General features: G+C 62.1%; 1 protein-coding gene across 12 annotated transcripts in view; it reads right to left on the minus strand.

The window, feature by feature from the left end:
- Positions 1 to 5,901: 5,901 nt before the first annotated feature.
- The window catches only part of FBRSL1 (fibrosin like 1), an 86,243-nt gene continuing 65,805 nt past the window's right edge, over positions 5,902 to 26,339 (minus strand). For 4 of the 12 annotated variants that reach the window (XM_059893578.1, XM_059893573.1, XM_059893570.1 and 1 more), the window contains 15 exons: positions 20,365 to 20,410; positions 17,597 to 17,924; positions 17,292 to 17,512; positions 16,428 to 16,496; positions 16,057 to 16,256; positions 15,261 to 15,311; positions 14,964 to 15,059; positions 14,286 to 14,354; positions 14,097 to 14,126; positions 13,823 to 13,894; positions 12,465 to 12,594; positions 10,317 to 10,394; positions 10,029 to 10,112; positions 9,599 to 9,797; positions 5,902 to 7,995 (listed from right to left, as the gene is read on the minus strand). In XM_059893578.1, coding sequence (XP_059749561.1) covers positions 7,158 to 7,995; positions 9,599 to 9,797; positions 10,029 to 10,112; positions 10,317 to 10,394; positions 12,465 to 12,594; positions 13,823 to 13,894; positions 14,097 to 14,126; positions 14,286 to 14,354; positions 14,964 to 15,059; positions 15,261 to 15,311; positions 16,057 to 16,256; positions 16,428 to 16,496; positions 17,292 to 17,512; positions 17,597 to 17,924; positions 20,365 to 20,410 — 2,511 coding nt within the window. In that variant the 3' untranslated portion in view covers positions 5,902 to 7,157. Of the gene's footprint in view, positions 7,996 to 9,598; positions 9,798 to 10,028; positions 10,113 to 10,316; positions 10,395 to 12,464; positions 12,595 to 13,822; positions 13,895 to 14,096; positions 14,127 to 14,285; positions 14,355 to 14,963; positions 15,060 to 15,260; positions 15,312 to 16,056; positions 16,497 to 17,291; positions 17,513 to 17,596; positions 17,925 to 20,364; positions 20,411 to 26,339 lie in introns of all 12 variants that reach the window. The other 8 variants (XM_059893571.1, XM_059893572.1, XM_059893576.1 and 5 more) reach the window with 8 other exon arrangements.

Consider the following 26,339-nt stretch of genomic DNA (forward strand, 5'->3'; position numbering starts at 1 on the left):
GCTTTCTTTTGATTTCCATTTGCATGGAATATCTTTTTCCATCCCATCACTTTCAGTCTGTATGTGTCCCTAGGTCTAAAGTGGGTCTCTTGTAGACAGCATATATATGGGTCTTGTTTTTGTATCCATTCAGCCAGTCTATGTCTTTTGGTTGGGGCATTTAATCCATTCACGTTTAAGGTAATTATCGATATGTATGTTCCTATGACCATTTTCTTAATTGTTTTGGGTTTGTTTTTGTAGGTCCTTTTCTTCTCTTGTGTTTCCCACTTAGAGAAGTTCCTTTAGCATTTGTTGTAGAGCTGGTTTGGTGGTGCTGAATTCTCTTAGCTTTTGCTTGTCTGTAAAGCTTTTGATTTCTCCATCAAATCTAAATGAGATCCTTGCCGGGTAGAGTAATCTTGGTTGTAGGTTCTTCCCTTTCATCACTTTAAGTATATCATGCCACTCCCTTCTGGCTTGCAGAGTTTCTGCTGAGAAATCAGCTGTTAACCTTATGGGAGTTCCCTTGTATGTTATTTGTCGTTTTTCCCTTGCTGCTTTCAATAATTTTTCTTTGTCTTTAATTTTTGCCACTTTGATTACTATGTGTCTCGGCGTGTTTCTCCTTGGGTTTATCCTGTATGGGACTCTCTGCGCTTCCTGGACTTGGGTGGCTATTTCCTTTCCCATGTTAGGGAAGTTTTCGACTATAATCTCTTCAAATATTTTCTCTGGTCCTTTCTCTCTCTCTTCTCCTTCTGGGACCCCTATAATGCGAATGTTGTTGCGTTTAATGTTGTCCCAGAGGTCTCTTAGGCTGTCTTCATTTCTTTTCATTCTTTTTTCTTTAGTCTGTTCCGCAGCAGTGAATTCCATCATTCTGTCTTCCAGGTCACTTATCCGTTCTTCTGCCTCAGTTATTCTGCTATTGATTCCTTCTAGTGTAGTTTTCATTTCAGTTATTGTATTGGTCATCTCTGTTTGTTTGTTCTTTAATTCTTCTAGGTCTTTGTTAATCATTTCTTGCATCTTCTCAATCTTTGCCTCCATTCTTATTCCAAGGTCCTGGATCATCTTCACTATCATTATTCTGAATTCTTTTTCTGGAAGGTTGCCTATCTCCACTTCATTTAGTTGTTTTTCTGGGGTTTTTTCTTGTTCCTTCATCTGGTACATAGCCCTCTGCCTTTTCATCTTCTCTATCTTTCTGTAACTGTGGTTTTTGGTCCACAGGCTGCAGGATTATAGTTTTTCTTACTTCTGTTGTCTGCCCTCTGGTGGTTGAGGCTATCTAAGAGGCTTGATGGGAGGCTCTGGTGGTGGGTAGAGCTGACTGTTGCTGTGGCGGTCAGAGCTCAGTAAAACCTTAATCCACTTGACTGTTGATGGGTGGGGCTGGGTTCCCTCCCTGTTGCTGTGGCGGTCAGAGCTCAGTAAAACCTTAATCCACTTGACTGTTGATGGGTGGGGCTGGGTTCCCTCCCTGTTGGCTGTTTTGCCTGAGGCAACCCAACACTGGAGCCTACCCGTGCTCTTTGGTGGGGTTAATGGCAGACTCTGGGAGGGCTCACGCCAAGGAGAACTTCCCAGAACCTCTGCTGCCAGTGTCCTTATCCCCACGGTGAAACAGAGCCACCACTCGCCTCTGCAGGAGACCCCCCCAACACCAGCAGGTAGGTCTGGTTCAGTCTCCCCCAGGCTCACTGCTCCTTCCCCTGGGTCCTGATGCACACATTACTTTGTGTGTGCCCTCCAAGAGTGGGGTCTCTGTTTCCCCCAGTCCCGTCAAAGTCCTGCAATCCAATTCCCACTAGGCTTCAAAGTCTGATTCTCTAGGAATTCCTCCTCCCGTTGCCTGACCCCCAGGTTGGGAAGCCTGACGTGGGGCTCAGAACCTTTACTCCAGTGGGTGGACTTCTGTGGTATAAGTGTTCGCCAGTCTGTGAGTCACCCACCCAGCAGTTACGGGGTTTGATTTTACTCTGCTTGCGCCCCTCCTACCGTCTCACTGTGGCTTCTCCTCTGTCCTTGGACGTGGGGTATCCTCCTTGGTGAAGTCCAGGGTCTTCCTGTCAATGATGGTCCAGCAGTCAGTTGTGATTCTGGTGCTCTCGCAAGAGGGAGTGACAGCACGTCCTTCTACTCCGCCATCTTGGTTAATCTCCGGAAAGGCAGTTTTAAAAACTGTAAGAAGCGTGCTGTGTGGACCCATTCACTTGATGCGCCCACATTCCTCAGAGAGCAGACCCATTCCCAGGAAGATAAAAACTGCCCAAACTGTCTCTAAAACCAGGTAGTAATGCTGAAGAGACTGGTTACCCCCTAAAATCAGAAACGGTCAGTGCCCCTGCCTGGCCGGGGGCAGGCTCGCCAGGACCTCCTTGGGGGACAGATGTGGTCACAGATGAACGCGACATCCTCAGAAAGATGTCGGCAAGGTTGCCAGGAAACGCGTTAAACAGCCACGGAGGCACAGGAAACTAAGTCTCAACTTCCCCCTCAGGACTCGGAGAAGCAGAATAAAATTTGGTCACCAAAGAGCTGTTGCGGGACTTCCCTGGTGGCACAGTGGTTAAGAATCCGCCTGCCAATGCAGGGGACACGGGTTCGAGCCCTGGTCCAGGAAGATCCCACATGCCACGGAGCAACTAAGCCCGTGCGCCACAACTACTGAGCCTGCGCTCTAGAGCCCACGAGCCACAACTACTGAGCCCACACGCCACAACTACTGAAGCCCGGGCGCCTAGGGCCTGTGCTCCGCAACAAGAGAAGGCACCGCAATGAGAAGCCCACACACCGCAATGAAGACCCAACGCAGCCAAAAAAAAAAAGAAGACCTGTTGGGTTAAAGCGGTCAAGTGTGCAACTTACAAAACCATTTTAAAATTGAGTGCCTGGCTCAAGGCAGCGATGGTCATGCAGGAGAGCACAGGGTTTGCTTGGTCAGACTTGGCCATTTCACAAGAACTTGAGTGTGTAAGCACAAAGGCGGTTCAGCGTCAGGACAGCTGTTTGTGCGATGTGTGACGTTACCGACTCAAGGAGAAAACCCACACGGCCAGCTAATAGATATAAAACACCTGTGTCTGATTTAAAAATTAAAAAGGGAGCTAACAAAGAAGAAAACCTGGTGGCTGAACATCAAACTACACACTGTCTATGTACAGCACGGAAGTGCCTGCCCCGGGAGGGGGGCACAAGGGGACAGCGCAAAGACGCTGGAGGACAGCCACTGTTCTCGCCTGAAGATGACCTCCCAGTCTACCTGCAACGTAAGAGAGCCAACAGAAAGGCCGGCGGAGCTGGTAGGAGGTTTGGTCAGCACCTCGGTCGGGAGAGGTCCGGTTGTGTTGCCTTGATGAACAGCCCCACGTCTCAGGGCTCTGCTCTGTGCTTTCCCACCACGAGCCCCACAGAGCAGCCCCCTTGGGAACAGTCCTGGGCGCTGAGGCCCTGGGGGGTGCCACACCAGCGATCGAGCGCCCCTGCTCAGAAGCAGCTTATACCTTTCCGCAGGTGACGACAACCAGGGCGAGTCCCACAGCTCCGTCCACCCACGGGGGCCAGTGGTACGGCCTTCCCGTGCACTTGGAGGCTGGGGGGTGCTCGGCAAGCAGCACCGATGCCACAGGAAGGGAGCGAGACCCACGGCAGACACGCGAACCAGGAGCTACTCTGCACCGTCGTAATGACCAGCGCGACACGCAGCTTTACCGAAAGCATGAAACACCTAGGAGTACACACGAGAAGCTGCGAGAGACAGCTGGAGAGAATTAAAACCTTTACCAAGAGACAGAAGAGGAAACTTAAATACATTAGTGAGAGTCCTGTGATGGATCAGGAAGGATCAACATTGTAAAAGTGTCAATTCCTCCCAAATTTGTCTATAAATCCAATGCTATCCCAATATAAAAGTGACAGGAAAAAACTAACAAAATTTGACAAGCTAACCCTAAAGTTCACATAGAGAAATTGTCTGCAAGAACAGCAGCAAACTTCGCGCTCACAGCCTCCCTCAAGGCCTCCCACCTCCTTCCTGGGTCAGGAGGGCGTCCTCCTGGGCCCCTCTCTTTCTCTTTCACTTGGTTTACACCCTTATTTTACTGGAATATTTCCTCCAGTGGCTTGCAAACAAAAGACGCAGGGAATGAATGTATGTCTGAATCCTTGCGTGTCTGATACGTCTTTTTCTTGACTGGTATTTGGCCAGGATGTTTTAAAATCGCTTCTTTAAAATGTCCCACTGCACTTAGCTTTCTTCCCCCACCCCCGCCCCCCAAAATTCTATTAGTTGGATGATGGACATCCTGGAAAGGCCGTCTAAGTCGTTCACCTTTTCTCACATTTTCAACTCACTGTCTTTTTGTTTTACCTTCTAGGGGATTTTATAAACTATAATTTCTATCTTTTAATCCTTTTATTGAAAAATTTTATTTGACAATCATTTAACTTCACAGACGCTTCCCAGGGGGTGGCACTCCAGCACGGACTGTGGGTCCCTGGAGGTTGGTGCTGCCTTACAGACAACGGTCCCTATGGGCCACTTGCGTAGACCACGGTCGTTGTTGGGTGATGTGCCAGCACGGAGGGCGCTCCCCAGTGGGCAGAATTCCGTTATTGATTTTGCTCCACCAAAAATCATGCCCTTCTGGTTGACACTCCGTTAGAGAACACGATCCCTTGAAAAGGATGTCCCTTAGGGATGGCCTGCCCCAGGGCAGATACCAACACTACCCTGCAGGTGACATGCCACTAGGGGCCCTTGTCTGGGAAAAGGCAAGCAGCAAGGCCTACTCTCCTGGTCCCTACGGTTCAATGCAGACTGTGTCCTTTGGCTTTAAGTCAAGTATTTTATTCCTTCACGTGATTATCCCTGGACTCCCAAGTGGTCTCGGTCAAGGGCAGACCCTGAATTGCATCCACCCTGCAACTACACCTATGGGTGGGGTCCCAGAGCCCTGGGTGCCGGCCGGCTGGGCCTCTGCTTCTGTCTGCTCCGCAGGGACCCTGCAGTGGGGTGGGGCGTAGCCCAGGCCACTGGGTGGACCGGCCCAGGGTGGGCGTGGTCGTGAGCCTCCCCAGTCCATCACAGGAGAACTCGGTGACGGGTTGCTCCTGGAGCTCTGCTGTGTAGGCTACAACTGAGACAAGGGAAAACCAAGGAGTGAGAGAGGAAGGCACTGCGGCCCGGTGGGGCTGGTCCCCGGGAACCAAACCTCTTTGGAGAAGCCCCTGGCTGGTGCTCCAGGGCACAACGGTGACCAGCTTGTCCCCGGGGATGAAGGGCACCCCCAACTCTCCATGGGGACCGTCATGGGCTCAGAGGCCCTGCTTAGGCCCTGGCTGCTCACCCAAGGAGGCCAATCCACTTGGGGTACAGTGCCAGGGCCCCATTTCTAAACCATGGCCAGGGCAGGGCTAAGGGCCCAGCGCTCAGCGCAAGTAGCTGCGGTCCCCACTGCAGGGCAGGCGCCCCCTCGCCCTTCTCCTCCGGCAGGTGGCGGCAGCCAGCTGTGGCCCTGCTCCCCTGCTCCCCTCCTTCCTGAGCTCTCCCCTCTCCAACAGCCGCCACCCGCCCCGCCCAGGACGTGCACCCCGACAGCCAATGCACAGAGAAGACCAACCCAGCGGACAAGTTCCATACAGGGGAGATGTGGCAGATGACAGGGTGGGGACCACGTGACCGGAGCAGAGTTGAAGGCCAAGCGAGAGGTGCCAGGCAAAGGTCAGAGGGAGGAGCCTGAACGGCCCCGGGGGAACGGAACGGCCTGGGGGAGCGGGGCGAGGTGAGGCTGGTGACGAGGACGGCGCTCCACTGGGCAGCCCTGGTGGAGGTAGCAGCCAGGGTGCGGGAGGGAACTGAGGGTGGGTGCGCGACCCCCAGCTGTCACAAAGCCCCACAAAACACTCAACCACCTGTCCATCCAAAATCAAGGCTGTATTTACCTTCATTGGTTGATGTGAGAACAGAATGTTTAAAATAACCGGAGTCTACAGTGGAAACACGGGGTGGAAGATACAGAACCGAACAAAGCAAACAGCTACAGATGGCCGAACCAAGGCTCACACGCCGAGGACACAGGTGTGGATGCCAGGAAACAAGGTACGCTGACGACAGGGCATGGTGACATTCACGGGGTTACGAAAGTAAGACTGAAACCAAAAGGAAATCATGCCAAGGCCTTGGCCGGTGGGAAAACATGAGACAAACGTCTGCTGATGTCCTCCGTGAGAAGAGACAGAAGTTATTTCTTTTGTGCCTTTAGCCTTTTCACCTCCCAAAGCCTACTTGTCTGGGGTGGATCCCGCGGACACCGCCGTCAGCACACACGTCCCAGGGCCGCTCCGTGGTCCCCCCGGCGGCCCGGCCGCCCTGACCGCTTGCATAGTTGAAGGACGCTGCCGCAGTTAAACGTCTGAGGGCATTTCCAACTGACAGCGGGTGGGTTTTTGTGACCATGTTAAACAGATAACCAGAGGAGTTTCTAGAAACTGTTTTTATAAAGTCTACCTAGGTTAAGAATTTAATAACATCATATATTTATATTAACAGACTATTTACAGTTTGTGTTTTTTTTTTTTAAAAAAACAAACCGAAAAAGAAACCCTTTTACACTTCTGCATAATAAGGCAAATAAAGTTTTGTACATTATTAATTATCCTAATATATATCTGTAACTTCGGTTCCAAGTACCAAGGGAGGGCCAGGGCCGGGCCTGAGTGGGGACCTCACAGTGCGTTGGACAAAATGACCGTTTTCTTCTCCATAAATAAGACAAAAAAACCCCCTGGGGCTCTGAGGCCATTAAATCGCAAAACCAAACTGAAAGTTAAAAAGCAAAAGTCTCTTTTTTGTTTCATTTAAATGTCTAAAGAGCACAAAGTTGAAAAAAATACAAATCTATTAAAAACGCTTCTCACCTGTGGGAAAAAAGGTACAAACTTGAATTTTTTTTCCAGTAGCCTCATTCCAAGCTCGGAAAACTAAAGATCACCCCCAGAAAAGCTGTGTATGACACCCCGACTCCACGGGCTGCGAGTGGAAGAGCGAGCGTCGCCCCAGGGCCGGTGGAACTGTGCTTAAGTTCTAGAAACAGACGTTTAGGTTAGTCCGCAGCAGTGCGTTCGTTCGTGGAGGGGCCTCCGCACACGCGGCGGGCGCGGCCCCGCGGCCACTACCGCGCCTCCACCTCCTGCGGGTTGCGCGAGGGGGAGTAGTCGCGGGCCTCGCCGGGCGCGCGGGCCCCGAGCGGCGTAGTCCTGCTCCGCGGCGGCCCCGGGGGCGTGGGGGGCCCGGCCGCGGCCACCAGCGGGGGCGGCGCGCCGAGCGAGGCGGCGGCGGCCGGCGGGGTCCGCGCCAGGAGCCCGTTGTGCAGCGCGGCGGCGGCGGCGGGCGCGAGGCGCGGGTAGTGCAGGGCGCCCAACGCGGGAAGCAGCGCCGTGCCGTCCAGGTGCGCGGCCCGGGCGCGCTCCAGCTCGTCGCGGCGCGCCTCCCGCAGGCGCTCGGGGCTGTAGTCGTGCGGCTCGCGGTCGCGATAGGGGCGCTCGGGCGGCTCGAGGAGGGCGGCGGGGCCCGGGGCGAGCGGGGCGCGGCGGGGCGGCTCTGGGCCGCGGTAGGCCTCCCGCAGCGGCTCCCAGGCGAAAGCTGGGCGCTCGCGGCACGCGGGGCCCGGGCCAGGCTGCGGGGGCGCGTCGCCGTCCTCCCCGCGCTCCTCCTTGACCTTCACGTCGCTCTGGGGCCGCTCGGCCGCCGCCTCGAGCGGCTTCGCCGGCTCACGGCCCAGGAGGCCAGCCAGGCGCAGGCCGTCCCCCAGGGCCGCCTTGCTGGGCTTGGCGCTGTCCTCCCGGGCCGGGGAGCGGCTCTCCTTGACGCGGGGCTCGGCCTCGCGCTCGGCAGGAAGCCCGGGCCGGCCCGGCTCGCCCTGGCCGCGGAGCAGGAGGCCGCTGCCCGGGTGGCCCAAGGCGGCCGCGGGCGAGGTCCGGCTCAGCAGGCGCGTCTTCTCCAGGAGGTCCCTGGGAGCGACAAGACAGAGAGCCCTCCTCAGCCTGGCGGGACACGACACCGGGCAGCGAGCTCCCCTGACACCAAGCTCCCACCTCAAGGCGGCGAGGCCACTGCCCACCGTAGTGACCTCAGAGTCCTTGCGTGCGTGCGTGTGGGGTACGCTTAGCACCCCGGGCTCCCATGGAATCACTGCTAGCGGCACCCCGTACACACGTGGCGACCACAACCCACATCCCCACGCAGGTTACCCCACGACCGTCTCCCCTCCACAAGCACCACGGAGACCGACTTTGCAGCAGAACCGCAGAATGCTCCACGGGGACCCAGGCCGCTGAGCCCCTGAGCCAGGACAAGTCCTTCGGTGAGGAACGTAGGGCAGTTCCACCCAGGCCCCAGATCCGCTGCAGGGACAGGGTCCTGCAACTCCTTCCTCGTGGGCAGTGTGTGGCCTGGCTGCGGTCACCATAGTTCCGCCCGCCCCATCGCAGGCTGGTTCTCACCCGAGGCGCCACCCTGTACTTTACAGTTCTTTGCCTCTGAGCTGGGAGCACAGCGGGCACGGCCCCCACCTTGATGAGGGGCTGGGAGAGCAGCTGGGCTTGAGTGGGTCAGATCCGAGGCTCCTTTTCCCCTTGGGAGTCCCCAGGTCCCCCAGACCCCTGCCCAACCCTCAGTGCTGCACCTGGCCACCACCACTCTACTTGAACCCCACCCACTCGACCCTGAGTTCCCCATGGGGGACCTGCAACTCCCCGGGCTCCTGACCCTCTGTGGTGACAGTGCTGGCTGTAGGATGCAGGCAGGCCCTGGGCTGCTCCCTGGCACCCTTCCTGGGTCCGGCGACACACGTCCCCACCGCCTTCTAGGCCGATTCTAGGTCGCCTCCTCGCTCTCAAGCTCCACCCTGTGCCCCCAGTACCTGGCACGCAGCACTACCCATGAGTGAAGTGCCCCAAGTTCAGGACTGGGGGGGACAGGACCTGGGTGGAAGGGCCGGACAGAGAGCCCTCCTCTGCTCCCGTCCATGTGGCGGGCCACGGCTCCTCAAGAACACTCAAGTCCCAGCCTCTGCCGCTGACCTGAGAAGGTGGCTCCCACCTCCCCTGCCCTGGCCTAGCTCTGCGGCCCATAGGGCTGGGGGCAGGGGGGCACGCACAAGCTCAGCCCCCATCCACCTGCCCTGCCCACAGGCGTACCTCCCAGACTCGGTCCCCCTGGTGGCTCAGCAGCCCCGTGCAGCGTGCAACGGCATTCTCTGCCCTGCTGATCTAAGCTCCCTCGAGGCCCCGCTGTGGTCCACAAGCCCACGGTCCCCGCCAGGGCCTCGGAGGGAGCGCACCCCCGCCCTGCATGGTGCCTGCCCAGACCCTGCGCCAACAAGAGCCCTCCGTGCGGGCGGAATGGAAGGTGCTTGGGTATGGGGGCCCCCTTCCCCTAGTCTTTCCCGGTCCTGAGGGTGCAGACTTCACACCCTCCCAACCAAGGAGACTGAAGGCAGAGCTCAGCGTGCCCCGCGGGCGGGTACCCGGGTACCCGGGACTCGGCGGAGCTGCCTAGGGGATGCGGGGGCGGGAAGCCGGCAGGATGGGGGAGCGGAGGGGCCCCACTCACCGCTCCTCCCTGCTCTTGTCCAGCTCTCGGTCGTGGTTGGTCAAGGCTGAGACCCGCTCGGCGTCTACAGGCTTAGGCCACGAGGGTGGCGTGGGGAAGGAGGGCGGCGCCCGGTGCAGCCGGTTCCAGGCCTCGCGGGGGCTGGGCAGGCCGTGCAGCGTGGGGCCCTCCTTGGGGGCAAAGAGGCCGCCACCGGAAGCTGGGGGGTGGGTGGCGGTGGGAGCGTGAGGCCGGGTTGCCAGGGAGGCGCACACACACGGAGATTCCCGACCTCAGACCCACAAGTGCCCCAGGGAGGCGGCGAACGGGGTCCGCGCGCCCGGCGTCAGGGCGGCCCGGGCCCGCGCAGGCGCGCGCGGAGGACAAGGTGCGTGCCCATGCGCGAAGTGAGGGCGCATGCGCGGGGAGAGCAGGGGGCGCGGTCACTCACTCAGCGCATGGCTGCCCAGGCCTCCGAAGGCGCTGCTGCCCAGGCTCCCCAGGCCCCCGAAGGCGCTGGATCTGCTGAAAGGGGCTGCGGGGGAAACGAGGGCTCAGGGGCCTCCACGCGCGCACTGGACCCTCCCCCCGCCCCGTGGCTCCCGAACCTGGCAGGTGCCACCTCTGCAATCTGAGGGGTACCCGGGTTCTTGAGGTCCTCTCCCCACCCACCTGCATCCCCGCAGCCCTGAGGTCAGCACAGGCCAGCCAGACGGCACGGACCTCAAAGAACACCTACCTGTCAAGTGACCAGTGGGCAGGAAGCTGCCAGGATGGGCTGAGGGTCCGAACGGGTTGGTGGTGGGATGGGCAGCACCTGGGGAGGGGGACAGGTTGATGGAGGCCGGAGTGCACCTGGGGCCTCGGCTGCGGCTCCTTCCAAGGGTGGGTGCGCCCTGGATGGCTGCTCCTCCCACTCCAAGCACGTGACCAGGTAGGAGGTGGGCCTTCATCTCCCTGGAGCCTGGAAGACCCCGAGGGGGCGGAGCAGGGAGGCAGGTGCTGACAGCAGCGGAGCCCCCAGAGGAAGAAGGGCAGAGGAACGGCCTGCGATCGAGCCTTCAGGGGGCTCTCCCAAAGCCAGCGGCCCTGGAGTTTCCAACCAGAGCTACAGCCCCGGTCACCTAACAGTGGATGCGGCCTGGGTGCTGACGGACACTGGCCCGAGTCACGGCTGCCAGAGGCCGCAGCTCCTCCTGCGGCGTCCCCTGGCTGCAGGCCACAGCCCACAAGCGTCACGGCGGCAACAGCCCCGGCTCCCCCGACGCCCCCCAGGACCGAACCTGGAGGGCAGCCGGTGGGCCCAGTCTGGAGACGGGGCTGAGTCGGGGGCCAACTCTGCTGCTTAGGGTGCCCCGCCCCGTAGCCTAGAGGTGAGTGCCTGGCGAGACCAGTGACGTGGGCGCCCCCTCGTGTCCCTCCAGCTCCCTGCACCTGTGGGGACCCCAACAGTGGCGCGCTCCTGTGTGCGTCACCGGCGGGCTCCTCCACCCAGACACACGCAGGTTCTAGCTCCCAGAGAGCTCCCAACTAGAAACTTGACCTCACCTCCAAGTGACCCTGAGTCAAAGAAGTTAGGAAAACAGCTGGCCCCAGGGCTAAAGAGGATGGTGTATCGACGAGGCCACGGGTGGGTGCGGAGCACAGAGGGGCCCAGGCCACACAGCCTGTGGGCTCTGGCCCAGATGGGAGGCCCTCTGCTTTCTGAAGGGCCCTGACGCCTGGCTGGGGTCTGGAGGCCATCAGGGCAGTGGAGCTGGGGCTGGGAAGAGGCGCCAGGCTCACCAGGCCAGCCAGCATGACCCCATCCACACCCGTCACGCCAGTGCGCCAACGGGCTGCCCGCATGCACCACGTGTCCACGTGCAAGGGGCAGCGGGTGGGGGTGAGCATACATGAGCTCGGAGGAGGGCGGGGGGAGGTGTCCGAGGAACAGTCAGGGAGGGCTCTCTGAGGAGGTGACGTCCTTTGAGGGCCTGACAGCTGGGGAGGAAGCAGCAGCAGCCCCGGCGCGAGGGCTCAAGGCCGCTGACCTCAGCAAGGCCTGCTGCTCGGCTGCCCTCGGCCGGCATCTGGGAACCCGGGTTCCAGGAGGTTTCTCGCTTCCCTCTGATAGGAAGGCCTCACGGACGCTCAGGTTGCTTGTGCAAACAAGGTGGTCTGTGCTGAGCACCTGCTTTCCTTCTGGGAGTCCGGGTTTTGGTCCATGCAGGCAGAGCTGTCTGCGTGACCGGCCCCCAGTAAGAACCCTGGGCGCTGGGTCTCCACGAGCTTCCCTGGGAGACAGCACCTCGCCCTGCTGTCATGGCTCCTCGCTGGGGAATGAACTGCGTCCTGGGGCCCCTCGGGGCAGTGCTCAGGAGGCACCCGCCCGTTTCCACCCTCCCCCTCCTCCTTGCCGACTGCTGTGCGTCCCTCGGCTGCAACGCATACAGCCAGGGCTGGAGTGTGACTTGTGCTGAGTCCTGGGAGCACTGCGAGCCTGGGGGTAGTCCCAGGGACCCTGACACAGCAAGGCTGTGGCGCGGCTGCTGGCGGGGGCGAGCACAGGGGTTCCGGGAGCCGTTTCCCACCTTTCGGAGAAAAGCCAGACCCTTCCTGGGAGGGACATCGGGAAGGATGCCCCAGAGAGGAGGGCATCCTGGCCAGAGTCCATGCGGGACTCAGGTCAGCGGGGGGGAAGTCTCCGCGGGGGGAGAAGCTCGAGGAGGGCAGGGCTGCCAGACCCCTCCGGCTACGGCCGGAGAAACAAGAACGCTGCCCGAGCAGCCGGAGCCCTCTGGCGCCGGCACCAGCCAGAGGGAAAAGGCGAGAATGCCTCCGCCCGGCCACCCCCTGGCCTGCATGGCGGCTGAGACCCCAGCGCCCACGGGCCAGGCCGCCTTACCTGAGCTGGAGAGGAGGGGCCGGGCCAGGTCCTGCGGGTAGTGGAATCCGGCGAACACACCCGGGGCGGGGGGTCTGCTGAACAAGTCCAGCTTGGCGCCCGCGTCCAGTTTGTGAGGGCCCAGCTGCATCTGCAGGACAGGGTGTGCGCAGGGGCTGCCAGTGAGCTGACAGCAAGGTGGGACGCCACCTGCTCCGCTGGCCTTGCCCAGCGGGCGGAGAGACAGGTAAGATTTATCCTGACGACGTTTCAGCGGACGCAGGATAACCGAACGCCATGTGTGATGACACAAGTTCCTGATTGAGGTGTTTCACTCCTTTTCATGCGCTTTTTGAAAGCTGGTGTGTTTACACTTAAAACACATCTCAATTTGGATGCTACATTTTCATTGGAAATACTTTGTTTACACTTTGTAAAATTAGGCTGGAAAAGCATTCCCATACGCAAGTCGTTCCAGTTTTCCAATGACTAGATTTAGCTTCAGTATTAAGATTCAAATTTATTAAAGTTAAACAAAACTAAGAAGCCAGTCCCTGGGTCACAAGGGCCGCAGGAGGCATGGGGCTAGGTGAGTTCTACCTGCCGAGATGGCAGTGACAGAGCGGGTGCTTGGGCCCTAGCTGGGGGCCCTGCCCACCTCCTTCACTGTGCCTTCCAGGTGGCCCTGTCTGAGCATCTGCATGTTGAAACGCACAATAATCTGTCATAAACCCCTTTCTGTGACTGGTCCTTTGTAGCATATTTAGGACGTGATGAGTTAAAGATATTGTGCGTGGGGTAACGTGTTATCTGAGATGGCAGAGGAGAGCATGGAGACCCTTCTGCAATACGAGGGCAGGGTCCGTCCTGGCCCCCTCAGCGCCCCGGCCCATTGCCCCAGCCGTGGGTCCCCAGGTCTCCCACTTCCCTGTGTCGCTCGGCCAGGGCGCCTGGCACCACCTGCCGGGAGGGGGACGGCCTCGAGCTGGGTTCCTGTTCACCACCTGTCCCCCCGCCCCCCCCCCCCCCGCAGGGAGCACGCAGGCTCCGTGAGCACTTTTGGTCGTCTTTGCCCCTGGCTAAAAACCCAGGCACACAGCAGGCCCAAGTGCTAATAGACACCTGGGGGGAAGAAGGGGGCAGGGCCGAAGGCTCGCTGGGAGGACTCGACTGATGGTGGGGAGGCCCGCAGGGTCAGCGCCTCCCAAACCCCTGCCTGTGTCACCCTGGGTGACTAGGCGGGAAGTGGCCTTGAGTTCCCCACACACTGCTGTCCTGTCCCCTCCCCAGCTCCGACCCCTCACAGCCCGGCACAGCGCCTGGGCGAGGGGCACCCTCTGAGCCGCGGGCCTGGCCGCAGGATGAGCAGTCAGGCTCACCTTTATCTTCTGCTGATGGTGGTAGATCTGCCAGGCGATCTGCACGTGCACGGCACACCACTTCCCGGGCTTCTGCGACAGGGCGGGTGACGGGCTCAGCTTTGAGGCCAGGACCCCCTCGCTCCCCCCACCCCCCGCCAGATTCCTGCTGTCACAGCGCACCCCTGTGGCCACTCAAGAGGCACCCAGAGTCCTCCCTGGCCTTGGACCTCCCCTGAGGTCCCGCCAGGCCCCTTCCTCCCAAGGTGAGGCAAGCAGGCGTACACACACTCACCCTGACTGCTGTCCGGTACGGGTCTGACACCTGCCGTCGACAGAGGAAGAAGCATTAGACCCAGGCTCTGCAAGCAGCCCAGCCCCGGGGGGTCGGGGGGGAGAGCACTATGTGGGCCTCCACGAGGGGCCACGGTGGCGGGAATGCCCGCCAGGGAAGGAGGGAGGCACGGGCACCGCTGCCACCTACCCCGGGGGCTTTCTGTAGGAGGGTGTGAACAGCACTGGCCTGGCCTGTTAGCTCGAGTGGGTTTGAAGTCTGAGAGGAGAGAGGGACAGGGCACGAGATGACTTTGCAGGCCCCACACCCAGGTGGCACGAGACCCCCCAGGCGCCACCCAGGGGCGGCCTGGCCTCCCACCATATCCTACCCAGAGGTTTCTGAAAAAGCTCTTGACCGACGTGCCTGGGCCAGGGTCTTCCCCAAGGCCCAAGGCAGCCCCGCTTCAGGTTAGGTGAGCAGAGCAAGCCCCGTCCCTGGTCCTGGGGCCTCAGGGGGTGCTTCCTGCCTGGGCCTCCTGCAGCGAGGATGGCCCTGTGCTGCTGCCAGCCAGACCCCGCTGCTGTGCTGCTCCTCCCACCCCCAACCCCGAGCGCTGCCAGCGGGAGAGGTGAGAACGAGCGAAGCCAGGCTCTCCCGGCCCCGTGGGGCACACAGGGCCCCACCCAGGGTCAGGATGTTCTGCACTGAGGTGAAGACCCCTCGGGGGCCACCCGGGATCACGACACACACAACCACGTGCAAGGTGGCTGGAGCTGCCCCGGGATGGGAAGGGCTGGCTGGGGGGGGGGGGGGGGGGGGCGGCGGCGGGGCGGTCCTGCAGACCCCACCCACAGTGCCCACCCCCCTCCTGGGAGCAGCTGGTACCTTGGGCTGAAAAGCACCCTGCAGGGATCCAAAGGGACCTGGGTGTGGGAGCAGGGCGGGCAGTCCTGGGACGGCTGGAGGGAAGGGCGGGAAAAACTGCAAGAGAAGGCAGGAGGGGCATTCCAGGGGCCTCGCCGGACGCTTGGACGCCCAGGGCAGGGACGCTGGGCCCAGCCCTCTGGTCCCCACTCCGTCACCCCTGCGCTGGGTGGGAGGCTACATGGACACGGCACAGCCCCGCCGCCCTCCACACCCCTCACCCTGCCTGGACAGCCCAGAGCGCGCAGGGACACTCACGTTGGAATGTCGGAAGTAGGGACTGTCCAGCTTGGGCGTGTACTTGTCAAACTGGAAGGGAAGGAGGCAGAGAGTGAGGCCTCCGTCCACGCGGACGCCCTCCGCTGGCCAAGCACCCACCCACGCCCTCGGGCCAGGCAGTGGCCAGAGTGAGGCTGGTGGCCTTAGGCCAGCTGTCCCCTAGGCTCCCCGAGGGTGCTGCCCTTTGGCCTTCCCTGTTTTAGTGGTCCCAGCACGGGAGGCGCAGACTCGCCCATCTGGTGTCTGTGGCCATGACTGGGGGGGCGGGGGGGGAGGGCATGAAGCCCAAGGCTGGTGGTTAGGCTGCAGGACACACCTAGGCCACTGGCAGACTGGTCAGTGACAAAGCAAAGCTAGGTGGGAGCAGAGGGGACCCTGCCCCACAACAGCTGGCTCAGGGGATGGGACCTCGAGGACCAGGAACATGGGAAGAGTCCTGGCTCCCGTGGCCCCTCAGTCCCGTCGGGCCTCCAGACCTGCCGCCCTGCTGCCAGCGGAGACACGGAGGACCCCACGTGGGTGCAACTGGCCCCATGGCCATGTGGACACGCGGTGCTCCCCAAGCCCGAAAGAACGGCTCAGGATGGGGAACCTCATGGCATGACCCGGGGCGGGGTGGGGGGGGGGGGAACGAGAGGAGGGGCTGGACGGACAGCCAGACGGAAGGGGATGGTGTCAGCCTGCATGCGTGCAGAGAGCGTCTGCGTGTGCCTGCTGCGTGTCCCGCGCCCGGGCCGCCCCCGCCCGCCCGCCCGCCGGCACGCAGCCTACGCACCGGCGGGGGTGCGGCGGGCGGCAGGAGCGGCGTCGGGGGCGGCCCGGCAGGGAAGGGGGCGAATGTGTGTTGGTGCTGGTGTGTGTGCTGGTGTGTGTGTTGGTGCTGGTGGAACTCCGCCCGCAGCAGAGCTCCCGGGCCCAGGGGGGCGCTCTGGACCAGAAAACGCGCGTTCAGCTCTTGCCTGAGCAGCTCGTGATCTACAAGAGAAAAAGAGAGAGACAGAGAGGCACGTCGGCCGCGGGCTCCCGGCGGGGCGAGGCGGATAGTCACCTGCTGGCACTCCCGGTTTCGGCAGGCCAAGCCGTGGTGGCCGCTCGCTACGTGCGGGCCCCAGGGTGGAGGTAAGAGAGGTGCCTGTGACCAAGTACCAATCAGAATCCCCGAATGAGGCTGGCAATACATGATTGGCTGGCTGAATGAGATCAACAGGCTGGCATCTAAAGGCAAGAGAGAACACCGTGAGCCACCCTGGGAGCCCCCGGAGACAGCCCTGAAGGGGAGCCCTGCCCGTCCCAGCACCCCCAGACCAGTGTCCTGGTCCCATCCTGGGGCACTGAGCTGCCCCCAACCCAAGCTAGGCCGACAAGATTTTAGAAAAAAATTGGAGACCCACAGAGAAATCCTTAGTGACCTAAGATTTGGCGGTGAGGGGGCCCCTGCTGGAATCAGGCAGGGAGGGAGAGGCCAGGCTGGGCCAGGCCAGCTGCTGTTCACCTGGGGCCCCTCTCCTCCACAATTCAACCCTCCCCCCTCCCCCGCCCCCCCAGCAGCCCAGGGACGGTGGATGGGAAGAGCCACGGCAGGCCCCGGGAGCCCTCACTACCATGACCACGGAGCAGCTCCAGGTTTCACCAACTCTCTGCCCCAGACTGCCTGACCAGGCCTGGCAAGGGCTCAGAATGGAGCAAGGGATGTGTGTATCCGTGTACGCGTGTGTGAGCACCTGTACCTGTGTGTGTGTGTGTGTGTGTGTGTGCGCGCGCGCGCGCGCACAACCGAAGCCCTGGCAGGAAGCTTCCTCTGCCCTGGGCAAGGTGGCCTGCTAGTGCTATGGGCTGCCGGGGGGCTGCCATCCAGCTGGGTGGGGTCTGGAGGGCCAGGTGATCACTAAGGATACAGACCTCGGGGGCTGGCCCCCTCCCCAGGGGCCGCGTCCCTCCCCCCGGGGATTAGGGTCCCAGAGTGCAGGGGAACAGTGACCCCGCTGCCCCACCAACGGCGCCCGGACCTACCGGCGGGGTGTCCTGGGATGACCAGGCTGTTGGCCGGCAGCGCCGGGGGCGGGGGCAGTGTCGGGGGCGCGGCGAACATGGCCGCCGCGTGGTGCTGGTGCTGGGCCTGCGAGCGGAGCGCCAAGTGTGAGGTAGAGAGGTGGGGGCCCGGCCCGTGAGGCGACAGGGACGCGTGCTTCGCGAGCCCCAGGCTGGCGCCGCTGCTGGCGCTGCTGCTCCTGCTGCAGGGAGGGGCGCTCAGTGCCCGGCCGGCCGCGCGCGCCCCGCGCCCGCCTGCTGCTGCGCAGGCCCCGCCCCGCGCCCACCTGAGGCTGTGCAGGCCGTTGTGCGCTGCCGCGCCGGGGCCCGGGAAGGCGCCCGGGGGGAGAGGCACGTGCGTCGGGAGCGGGGCCCGGGTCTGCAGGGGCGCGGGCGGCGGCTGCGGCGTGAGGCGGGGCAGGGCCGGGGCTTCCTTCTTGACGGGCGGGCTGGACGGGGCGCCGGGCGCGGGGCCGGCGGAGGGCAGGACCGGCGCGGGGCTGCGCACAGGGGGCAGGAAGGGCGGCTCGGTGCTCAGCTCGCGGCTGCGCTCCAGGCCCGAGACTTTGAGCGCCGCCCCGGCCTTGGCCTCGGACTTCTCGCCCAGCGTGGGTCCTGCGGAGACAGGGGCCGGAGTGAGCTGGGGTCCCGGCTCACTGAATGCCGTCCAGGGCTGTTTCCGACGGGGAGCCACGCGGCGCGGAGCTCCTGCCCACAACACCTCGGTACCCCCGCCCCCCAGGCTACCTGCCCTGAGGGCCGACCCGCAGGGAGTGTCCCTGCACCTCCTGCCCACGGAGATCCCAGCGCAGGGACTGTCCCGGCCCCATTTTACAGAGGGAGACCGAGGTGCGCGAGGGAGCCGGGCCAGGCAGGGCGCTGGGCTCCCAGCTCATTCTGTCACCCTTCCTTCCTCCGGCACGAGCTTCACTCGTGCTAGCAGCTGCTCCTTCTGGACCCACCCGGGTGACCCCTGGCCTAAGCCCTCTGTGGGCCCTTGCCCTGGGGCAGACTTCCGGATGACAAGCCTTGCCTGGTCTGCCGGGAGGAAGCTGCCGCGGGCCAACACTGCCCCCCTCTTCACCGCCCAGAGCCTCTGCTCCCCTGCGAGCTGCGGGCCTGCCCTTGGGCCGTGAGCTCCAGCCAGCCGCCTGCTCACTTCAGACCCTCCTTTTGAAACGGCTACAAGGGAGGCCTCAGGTCACATACCCAGCGGCCAGGCGGGGGGCAGCACCACCCACGTGAGCCGCTTTGCCTGCAGGGGGCAGCATCCCGGTCCCCAGGAGGAGTGGAAACTCAGGTCGCTGGGCTGTGGGCTGACCCCGTGGCTGCCACGCTGAGTGAAGAGCTGGCCACAGACTCCCCTGCGGCTGCAGGGCAGTGTGACCCAGGCTGGCAGAGAGGTGAGAGGTCTGGAGCCTCTGGGAAGTCTCCTTCCCTAGGGCGACACCTCCCTCTGCCTTGGGTCTGTTTGCTTAGGGACGCACCTACAGAGGAGGCCATTGCCACCACTCCTGCAACAAGGACAGGAACAGAGGGCCGCTCGCTTCAGCCCACTTGCTGCTCACAGCTGCCCAGGGACGCTAGCCCTTTCTCCCCTCCTGTCTCTCTCACATCTCCACACGAGGCCCTCACAAAGTAAGAGCAGCCATCAGGATGGAAAGAGGCAGGCACGGGCCATGCAGACCTGGACGTGACCCCACGTGTGCCACCAGTGCCCCAGCCCTTCTGGAGACGCCTGGAACCTTCTAGAGCCTCCTGCCACTGGAAAAGCACTGCTACTCATCACCCTCCCGCCCCGCCACCTCTCTGGGTACCTCAAGGCCCAGAGTTCCCTGAACTCTGCTGAATCATAACCTCCAAACCTGTGACTGTGACCTTATTTGGAAAAAGGGTCTTTGCAGCCGTAATCAAGCTAAGAATCTCAAGATGAGATCAGCTTGGAATCGGGTGGGCCCTAAATCCAGTGACGGTGTCCTTGTAAGGGACAGAAGAGGAAGAGGCCTCATGAAGGCGGAGGCAGAGATGGGAAGGATGCAGCCAGAAGCCCAGGGATGCCCAGGTTTGCAGGCAATACCAGGAGCTGGAAGAGGCAGGAGGCACCCCTCCCCTGGAGCCTCTGGAGGGCGCGCAGCCCTGCGCACACTTGACTCCAGATTTCTGATCTCCAGAACCGTGAGCAGGTGAATGTCTGTTGTTTCAAGCCACGCGGTTTGCGGTCATTTGTTGAAACTGATACACCCTACGTTAGTTCCGGCTGAAATGCCAGCTGAGCATGGCTGGCTCCTTGGAGCCTCTGGTGGGCCGCCCAGCAGGTGTCTGCTCGGCTGCAATGCTCTGACTGGAAGAAGGGGCTTCTCGAGGTCAAGGCACGCAGAGGCCGTGCCCAGCTACCAGGCCAGCAGGACCCATGGTGCTGCGGGTGCCCCAAGGCCTGTCCTGTGTGCTCACATCCTGAGGGAGCCCCCCAAGCAAAAGGGCCCCTTCTCTGTGCTGGGCCCAGGGAAGCCCCCTTCCCGGCCACAGCCCACAGCCGACAGGCTGGGTCACAAAGGCCTATCCTGGCCTTGATGGGACCGTGGCCAGGCATCCACCCTCCAGAGCTTTGTGGGACAGTGAAATGCTGGGTACCTGCGCCATGCCACTCGGGGGTCACTGGCCAGGGCCTGGGTGTGCTGGCGGGGCCGCATCCCGAGCCAGGAGCTGCTGGCCATCCCAGAGCACCTGAGCCCGTGAGCCCGGGGAGGGCCGGGGAAAGTGCGCTCCTCACGGTCCCCAGCGGTGCAGGGACCCCACTTTGGGAACCGCCGCTCCAGAACTGCCCAGCTCTGGCCGAGACACTGGCCCTGTTCCCAGCTTCCCTTGTCTCCTTGTGGTTTTCCCGGGGGGTTGGCGGGGGGGGGCGGGCTGCATCCCTCAGTAAATGACAGCACCCAACTCCTGCCTGGGGCTCTGCACCTGAAACCCAAGACAGAGCCTAACTTGGGGGCCGCCACGGACTTCAGGAATGTGTCCTGTCCCTTCCTAGAGGCCAGGAGCCCAGGAACACACTTACCTTTATCGGCTGCCGGGGCAAAGAGCTTCTCGGAGCCCACAGACGCCTGAAAGAAAGAGAGGAGGGTCAGAGGCCAGAGAGACCTACAGGGCTGGGGTGAACCTGGCCCTCACCCCCTGCCCCCGGCACCCAGGAAACAGGTCTGGGCAGGTTCTGCGCACACAAGGGCCGCCCAGCCTGGCAGAACACATCCTTCTGGGCCCACAGCCCCCATGGAGGAGGGTGACCACGCCCAGTCCCAGCTGCAAGTACTCGGACACAGGTCATTCGGCCTGTGACCAGGGAACCAAGGACGCCCCACTCAGCAGGGACGCAGGGGCTCAGCCTGGCCCTGCTGGGTGGGGAGCTAGGACTTGGGAATCGGGGCGCCAACCCGCGGAGCCGGCACCAGGAACCTGAGGGCTCCGCTGGGCCTGGCACTGGAGGTGGCAGGGTGGGGGGAGCAGAGTAGGGATGCCCGCGCCCCCCAGCCCCAGGCTGCAAGACACCACGTGCCATGCCCCAGACATGCTGAGTCACAGGTCTGGGGACCCCGGCCACCATGATGCACTGAGTGTCCAGGGTGGAGTGGGCTCAACCCACTTCAGGAGGGAACGTGGCAGTTTCTGATGGGCCCCTGGGCCGCTCGGCCTCTCCCCTCCGGGGGAGACGCCCCTGTGTGTGCCGGGCCTTGGTGAGGACCGTCAGGATGAGGATGTGGCCCACCCGCCGGTTCACAGCCGCAAGCCTGTAAGGCTGTTCTGAGCAGATCTTTTCTCCCTAGCTAGTGTTGTTTTAAAACAGTTTCGCTGAGATATGATTCACGTACCATACAACACGCCCACTGAAGGCACACAGCTGTGGGCAACCATCACCTCCACCTGTTGTAGAACATTCTCAGCACCCCGGAAAGAAACCACATGCCCTTCAGCTATCGCCCCAATCCTCGCATCTCCCCCTGCCCTGGGCGCCGCTACTCTGCTCCCAGCGTCTCCCGATGCCCCCATCGTGGACTTCCTTGGGGAGAAAGCAGACAGTGGTTGCTGTTGGCGTGGGGTGACTGAGTACCAAAGGGCATGAGGCCTCCCCCCAGGACGGCCACTGTCAAGAAAGACAGAAAACAGCCAAGGCTGGCGAGGACAATGTGGAGAAACTGGAACACGGCGCAGCCGCTGTGGAAAACGGTACGGAGGTTCCTCAAAAAATCAATCATAGAACTACGGTATGATGCGGCAATCCCACTTGGGAGCATATGTCCAGAGAACTGAAAGCAGAAACTCAAACATGTATCTGTCCACCCGTGTTCACAGCAGCATTATTCACAATAGCCAAAACGTGGAAGCAGGGACTTCCCTGGTGGTCTAGTGGCTAAGACTCCACGCTCCCAATGCAGAGGCCCTGGGTTCGACCCCTGGTCAGGGAACTAGATTCCACATGCCAGCAACTAAGAGCCCGCCCGCCCGCCGCAACTAGAAAGATCCCACATATGGCAACGAAGATCCCGAGTGCCGCAACTAAGACCCGGCGCGGGCCAAATAAATAAATATTTAAAAAACCCCAAAAAACAACAAACGTGGAAGCAACCCAAGTGTCCATAAACAGATGGCTGGATAAACAAAACGTGGTGTATGCACACAATGAAATATTATGCAGCCTTAAAAAGGGAGGAAACTTTGACATATGCTGCAAGTGGATGACCTTGCGTGCACTATGCTCAGTGAAGTAAGCCCGTCACAAAAGGACAAATCCTGTGCGGTTCCGCTACATGACGTCCCTAGAGCAGGCAAATCCATGGAGGCAGAAAGCAGGCTGGTGGGTGCTGGGGGAGGGGGAGGGGAGGGGGCATTAGTGTTTAATGGGGACAGAGTTTCAGTTTGGCAAGATGAAGAAATTCTGGAGTTGGATGGTGGTGATGGTTGCACAACGATATGAATGTATTTAATGCCCCGAGCTGTACACTTAAAATGGTTAAGATGGTAATTTTGTTATGTGTATCTCATCATGATAAATAAAAAACTTAAAGAAAAAAGCATGAAAGAGCTCTCTGGGGTGATGAAAACGTTCTCTGTCGGACTCCGGTGGGGGTATGTAGTGGTATGTATTTGTCGAAACGCACCCAACTGTACACTTAAAACAGGCGCATTTTGTTGCGTGTAAATTGTGGTGCAAGAAAGTCAATCATGAGATGGGGACTGAGGCGAGAACAGACTGACAGGTGAACAGAACAGAAACAAGAGTCCCAGACAGCGACGCCCACGGGAGGCCCAGCACAGGCAGGGCCCGGGTCTGTGGGAAAGGGCAGGAGCTGCTTGGACGGGGGCTCCCCGGGCCCGTGTCACTCCAGGCCTGCTGACGGCAACGTGCAGAGCGAACCCTGAACAGACCGCTGTGCCCCTTACACTCGTGCTGGGTTGGGGCCACCTGCCTAACCACGCCCCGAAACCCCGCACTGGGAAGAAAACAGGTGGCAAACGCAGCCCGAAAACACAGGCCCACGCTCCCCGGGCTGGACTCGGACCCGCACCAGAGGGGAGTCTGCTAACCGGGGCGCCAGGGGAGCAGGGAGCTGAGGCCGGGGTGCCCTCTGCAGGGAGGCTGTGCCTTGACCTCTTCCTGAGGGTGTTCCCGAGGCATCCTGCGGGGTGAGCAGCCTGGATCATGGCCTCACCCGGGGAGACCCCGGGGTGGGGGTGGGGGGATGGGTGGGTGAGGGGCCCACCTGAGCTGGGGGTCTGCGGGGTCAGGATGGCAGAGTCAGCAGTGCCAGCCCGCCCACCCCTCAGGGTCAGGATGGGGACACCTCACGCCCGCTCACTCTGCACCAGGCACGGCCCCAGCTCTGCTGGGAGCTACGGCCACGTGTCCAGGCGTGAGGCCAGGTGCCCCCAGAGCCCTGTATCCTCCCGCAAAGGCCCATGAGTCACCTATCCTCCCACCCAAAGACCCCCAGGCCTAACAGGACTGGACCCTCGCCACGACCCCAGGAGGGGGTCCTGTTGCCACTCCCACTTGAGGCCACACAGCCCGAGTGACAGCTGCTTAATTACTAGCTGGTCTCCTTAACACTCTCACAAATTAATTCTCCACACAGCAGCCAAGAGTATCTTTAAAAGCCAAACCAGAACAAGTCACCCTGGACTGAAAGCACTCCAGTGCCTTCCCACTGCCCCAAACTACAGTGTGAGCTTCTCCCCCAGCCCCCAAAAGGGTGTGGCCGGCCGGCCTGTCTGGGCCCTTGACCCAGTGGCTTCGGCCAAGTCCCCCCCAGGCCTTCCCAGACCCCGTCAGCCTGAGGGTGCCCCGCCCCCACTGGCGCACGTTTAAATCCTCTTCGCCTGCTGCCCTGCACCAGCGGGAGAAGGGCATGAGTGGGCAGGGCCGGCGCCCCCCCAAATGAGATGGACCAGAGCAGCGGCAGCCACTCTGCTCTCCGGAACCGCCCCCTTAAGTTCTCCACTACCTGAGGCACCGACAGCCCCTCTGGGCCTGGCGGTGGTGCTGACCGCGCAAGCAGCCCACCCCAGTGCCTTATCGCGTGCCATCAGCAGGTGCAGGGAGTGAGCTCAGCCTGCAAGCTGTCATCAGCTCCCAGGGGTGTGGTCGCTGAGCCACTGGGAGGGGGAGGGGGCTACTCCATGGCAGGTCGGCCTCGAGCACCTGCCTCAGCTGCCCCGTGTGTGCCAGCCCTCACCGGAGCCCTCCTCTGATACAGCAGGGCGCCCGTCCCACCAAGGCTGGTGTTGCAAAGGAACGTGGTAGAGGCGTCACTCTTGAGAAAATGCGTTTGCTCCTGTGGGGCAGGACTGCCCTCGGTCCTAGACTGGGGGTGGAAGGAAGAGCAGCAAGTCCAGTTAAGGCTGCAGGCGCCCCTGCCCTGTCCGGGAGACCCAGCCAGGCCAGTTCCGGTTCGCTTCAAGGCCCCAGGCTGGAGCACTGGACCCCAGAGCCAGGAGGTGGCGCCCCAGACACTGGTAAAGTGAATGGGGAGCAGAGAAGGGAGGGGAGGGGAGGGGGGCGAGGAGCAGCGACGGGGAGTGTCTTCCCTGGCCCTGCCGACCCCTGGGATGCCGCCCGGGCAAAGGCGGGAGGCAGGTGGGAAGGCCACTGTCCCCTGTCTGTCCGGTCCTCACAGCCACACTGCCCAAATTAAAGTTTGCTCAGGGAAGCTGAGGGATCCAAGTCCCCACAGGGGTCGTGGGCAGGGACCTGGCAGGCTTCCACCGCACGGCAAGGGCCGGGACACCGGGCCAGGCACGGCCAGGCCCACTGGAGAAGGCTCTCAAGAAACACCCACAGGCACCCTTAGCTCCCAGGACCTCTGGGGCCGTGGCTCAGGTTCCAGCCCCCTTCCCAGCACAGGCACAAAGCCACCCCTGCTGGGACTTGGCCCAGGTCGAGGTCCCTCGGTTCTTTCCCTTCCAGGACAAGGGGTCTGGAGCCGGCCAGCTGACCCAAGGCGGGTGGGCAGCCCTAGCGCAACCACCAGATCTGTGCTAATAACTTCCCGAGGATTATCCACTGGGACTTGACCCAGGCAGCGCCGGCACCCTCCAATCCTGGCACTGAGCCGGTGTGGGTGTGAAAGAAAAGGGTCACTTCAGGCCAAAGTCCAGGTTGGAGGTCCCCGGGCTGCAAGTTCAGGGTCCCCGTGGAAGGCGCCCGCTCCGTACGGAGAGTGTCAGGGTCAGCACTCTTTCCCCGGAGATACGCAATCCCGGCCGCGGGCGGAGGTCAAGGCGCGCTTTGTTTGCGAACACCCGACCTGCGGGGCAGCCTCGGCCCAGACACGCGGCACAGACTCCGCCGGCCGCGCCCCGCCCCAGACAAAGAGCTCCAACTCCGGGCAGGTGAGCGCGGCGGGCGCCGGGAACCCGGGCGGCCGAGCCCGCGCCAGGGCGCAGACAAAGGCGCGCGTCCCCCAGCGCCCTGCCCCGCCTCCGCCGCGGGCCCCCCAGCGCCCTGGCCGAGGCCCAGGACTCTCTGCGGGTCTGCCGCCACGTGCGCCCCACGGGCGCAGGCGGAGGTACGTGGGGTGTCCGCGCGTCCGGCTCCCGTGAGAGACGGAGTGAGCAGAGCGCCGGGGGCCTCTCCCGCTCCCCGTTCCTCTAGAGGGGGCGGCTGCTCTCCCAACCCCGGCCCCCGAAGTCCCGAGTTCCTCCCCGGAGCCACCAGCGCTCACTCACCGCGCGGGCGCCCCGGGTCCGGCGCGCTCTGCAGGCGACCGCCGCTAGTCCTCGTACCGGAGCCGGAGTCGAAGCTGGGCGGCATGGACGCGGGCCCCCGCCAGCCTCGGCCCGTCGAGGTGGCCCCTCTCCCGTGGCGCCCTGCCTAGCCGGAACCCAGGCCGGGGGCGCGCGGGGCACGCATGTCCGCCGCGCCGACTCGGCGCGCTCCGGGCGGCTCTCGGTGCGCACCGGGCTCCCGGAGGCCGTCGGGCGCGGCGCGTGTCCCACAGGCGGCGGGGACGGCGGCGGCGGGCGCACTGCTGGCTAGCGCGCAGGCGGCGGCCAGGGAGCGCGGCGGGGCGGGGCGGGGGCGGGGCGCGGGCAGGCCCGATTAATCCAGCCCCGAGGCGCGGATCTGCCCGCACGGGGCCGCGGACTTGGGTTCAAGCGTTCGCCGTCCCATCCCCGTCACCAGGTCTGGGCGCGCGGTGCCAACTGTACCGAACGCTGTATGGGCCGGCTACTCCGACGCTCACAGCAACGAATATGCATGGCTCCTACGCCCAGTTTACAGAGGGGGAAACTGAGTCACGGAGCGGCGAGGTCGAGGAGCTGGGACTTGAAGGAAGGACAACAGAGCCCCCACATCTGTCCGATGTAAGCTCCGCCCTCAGTTTCACCATCTGCGAAATGGGGATGCAAAGTGGGAGAAGGGGTCCAAGTAGTTACTGTAATTGCGAATTACGCAGTACACGCCAACCCTGACCACTACTCCGGAGCCACCTGGCCGCTCCGTGGGCCCAAACCGAGTTCAGATCCAGGGGGAACAAC

Source organism: Balaenoptera ricei, chromosome 14 (genome assembly GCF_028023285.1).
Source record: "Balaenoptera ricei isolate mBalRic1 chromosome 14, mBalRic1.hap2, whole genome shotgun sequence".
Classification (NCBI taxonomy): domain Eukaryota; kingdom Metazoa; phylum Chordata; class Mammalia; order Artiodactyla; family Balaenopteridae; genus Balaenoptera; species Balaenoptera ricei.